This window comes from Silene latifolia, chromosome 1 (genome assembly GCF_048544455.1).
Source record: "Silene latifolia isolate original U9 population chromosome 1, ASM4854445v1, whole genome shotgun sequence".
Classification (NCBI taxonomy): Eukaryota; Viridiplantae; Streptophyta; class Magnoliopsida; order Caryophyllales; family Caryophyllaceae; genus Silene; species Silene latifolia.
Genome location: NC_133526.1, coordinates 102,509,218 through 102,511,168, shown reverse-complemented (window position 1 = coordinate 102,511,168; position 1,951 = coordinate 102,509,218). Strand labels below are relative to the sequence as shown.

At 42.5% G+C, this 1,951-nt stretch overlaps 1 protein-coding gene across 1 annotated transcript; it reads right to left on the bottom strand.

Moving 5' to 3' along the window:
• Positions 1-374: 374 nt before the first annotated feature.
• Positions 375-1,951, bottom strand: LOC141599644 (uncharacterized). Its single transcript, XM_074419761.1, has 2 exons — positions 956-1,951; positions 375-668 (listed from the first exon to the last, which is right to left on the bottom strand). The coding sequence occupies exons 1-2, from the start codon at positions 1,863-1,865 to the stop codon at positions 640-642; spliced, it is 939 nt and encodes a 312-aa protein (XP_074275862.1). The 5' UTR covers positions 1,866-1,951; the 3' UTR covers positions 375-639.

The window sequence follows — 1,951 nt, the reverse complement described above, 5'->3', positions numbered from 1 at the left end:
TATAAATTAACACGTTGATGTGCAATACAACACACACAAAATTTCACAAAAATATCTCTTTGTCAAATTCTATATGGTATCAGAGCATTTTGTTGAGGGGTTTTGACCATAGAAGTTTCGAAAATTATGCCTTGTTCACGAAAATAAGGAATTAAAGGTTTAAATTCCGTCTCATTATCACTCCTTACCCGTTTAATAGTGCAATTAAATTGTCGCGAGACTAAAGCAAAAAATTCTCTCATAAGGCGATTAACTTCATCTTCTGATTTGAACAAAAAAACCCACACACTACGTGAATAATCGTCAACAAGAGAAAGAAAATAGCGCGACCCACAAGACTGATTCGGATCGTATGGACCCCAAACATCACAATGTAAAAGACCGAACAAATGTGTAGCTTTATTAGTACTAAGCGGAAAAACGGACCGAGTTTGCTTTGCCCGAAAACAGATATCACAATACTTATGATTGTTCAAATAATGCTTAAAATTTCTAATAGAAGAAAGACACTCCATTTCCTTTAAAGATGGATGTCCTAACCGTTTGTGCCACAAATCGACATTTCCAGCATCTTCGATTGCATTAACACGTCGCGGGATATCCATGGACAGATGGTAGAGTCCATCTATAAGTGCACCCTCACCAATCCTCGTCTTCAAGATAGGGTCCTGAATAACACAAGTCGAATTACTGAATTGGATACACAAATTTTGAGAAAACAGCAATTGGGAGACAGATAAAAGATTGCAAGTAAATTCCGGGACGTAAAGAAGATCCTGCAGCACGAGCGAGTCATTAATTCAAGCCTTTCCACGATGAGTGGCTTTTAAACGAGCACCATTAGGAAGACCCACCGCAAGTGGCGTGATTGAAAAACAATCAGTTAATAAATTTAAATTTCCACACACATGTGTGGATGCACCTGTATCAACGATCCAATAGACAGCGTGCTTACCATGAAGACGGACATGATTCGCATCAATTGCGGGCTCACCAAACACTGCATTGGTTTGAATTGTCGAGGAGCTGCTACTCGCACCAGACGTTGCACCAGGCCGCGGCTCACGGCCCTCTGGATAGCCGTGCTTCTCCCAACAGTGAGGCTCGCTATGACTGGGCTTCTTGCAGTGGGTACACTTCAGTCGTGTCCTCCTCTGCTTACTGCCACCTTGAACCGCACAAGCCATGGCGGTGGTGCGTTCTTGTGTCAGATTACGCACTTCCTCTTCTTGCATAATGCGAGCATAGACGGAATCCAAAGAGGGCAAAATAGTAGAGCCCAATATATTAGACCGTGCAGTTGCATAGCATGGGAGAAGACCCATCGAAAATTGACGAGTCTGACGAGTCTCACGACGGGTGCGTAATTTGACAGAAATATCAGAACGACAACCAGAGCAATCACAAGTAGGAAGGTCGTCATAGTCATTGACGTCGTCCCAAAGCTTCTTAAGACGACCATAAAAATCAGAAATCTCGGACTCCAGTTGATATATTTTGATGCCATTACCACGAGAAAAACGATTGCGAATATCATCCCACAATTCGACTCCCGTGTCTCGGTAAGTAATGGAAGAACGAATTGTAGGGTCAATCGTATTAAAAATCCAGGCGATGACGGTGCAATTGGCAGTAGTCCAATCATCTAAATCCTCTGAGTCAGTCGAAGGTTTTTTGAGGGAACCATCAACGAAACCGAGTTTCCTTTTCGCCCCCAACCCATTACGAAAGCCCTTACACCATTCCGCATAATTCGAGCCTTTCAACATTACGTGAGTAATTTTTGCTGAAACGCCATCGGAGTTGCTAAGAGCGTAGACGGGTTTGGTGATATGCGGCGTGGAAGTAACGATTGCGCCTGACATTTTGAATTAGGGTTCGTGTTGTCGAAACCTAACTGATACCATATAGAATTTGACAAAGAGATATTTTTGTGAAATTCTGTGTGTGT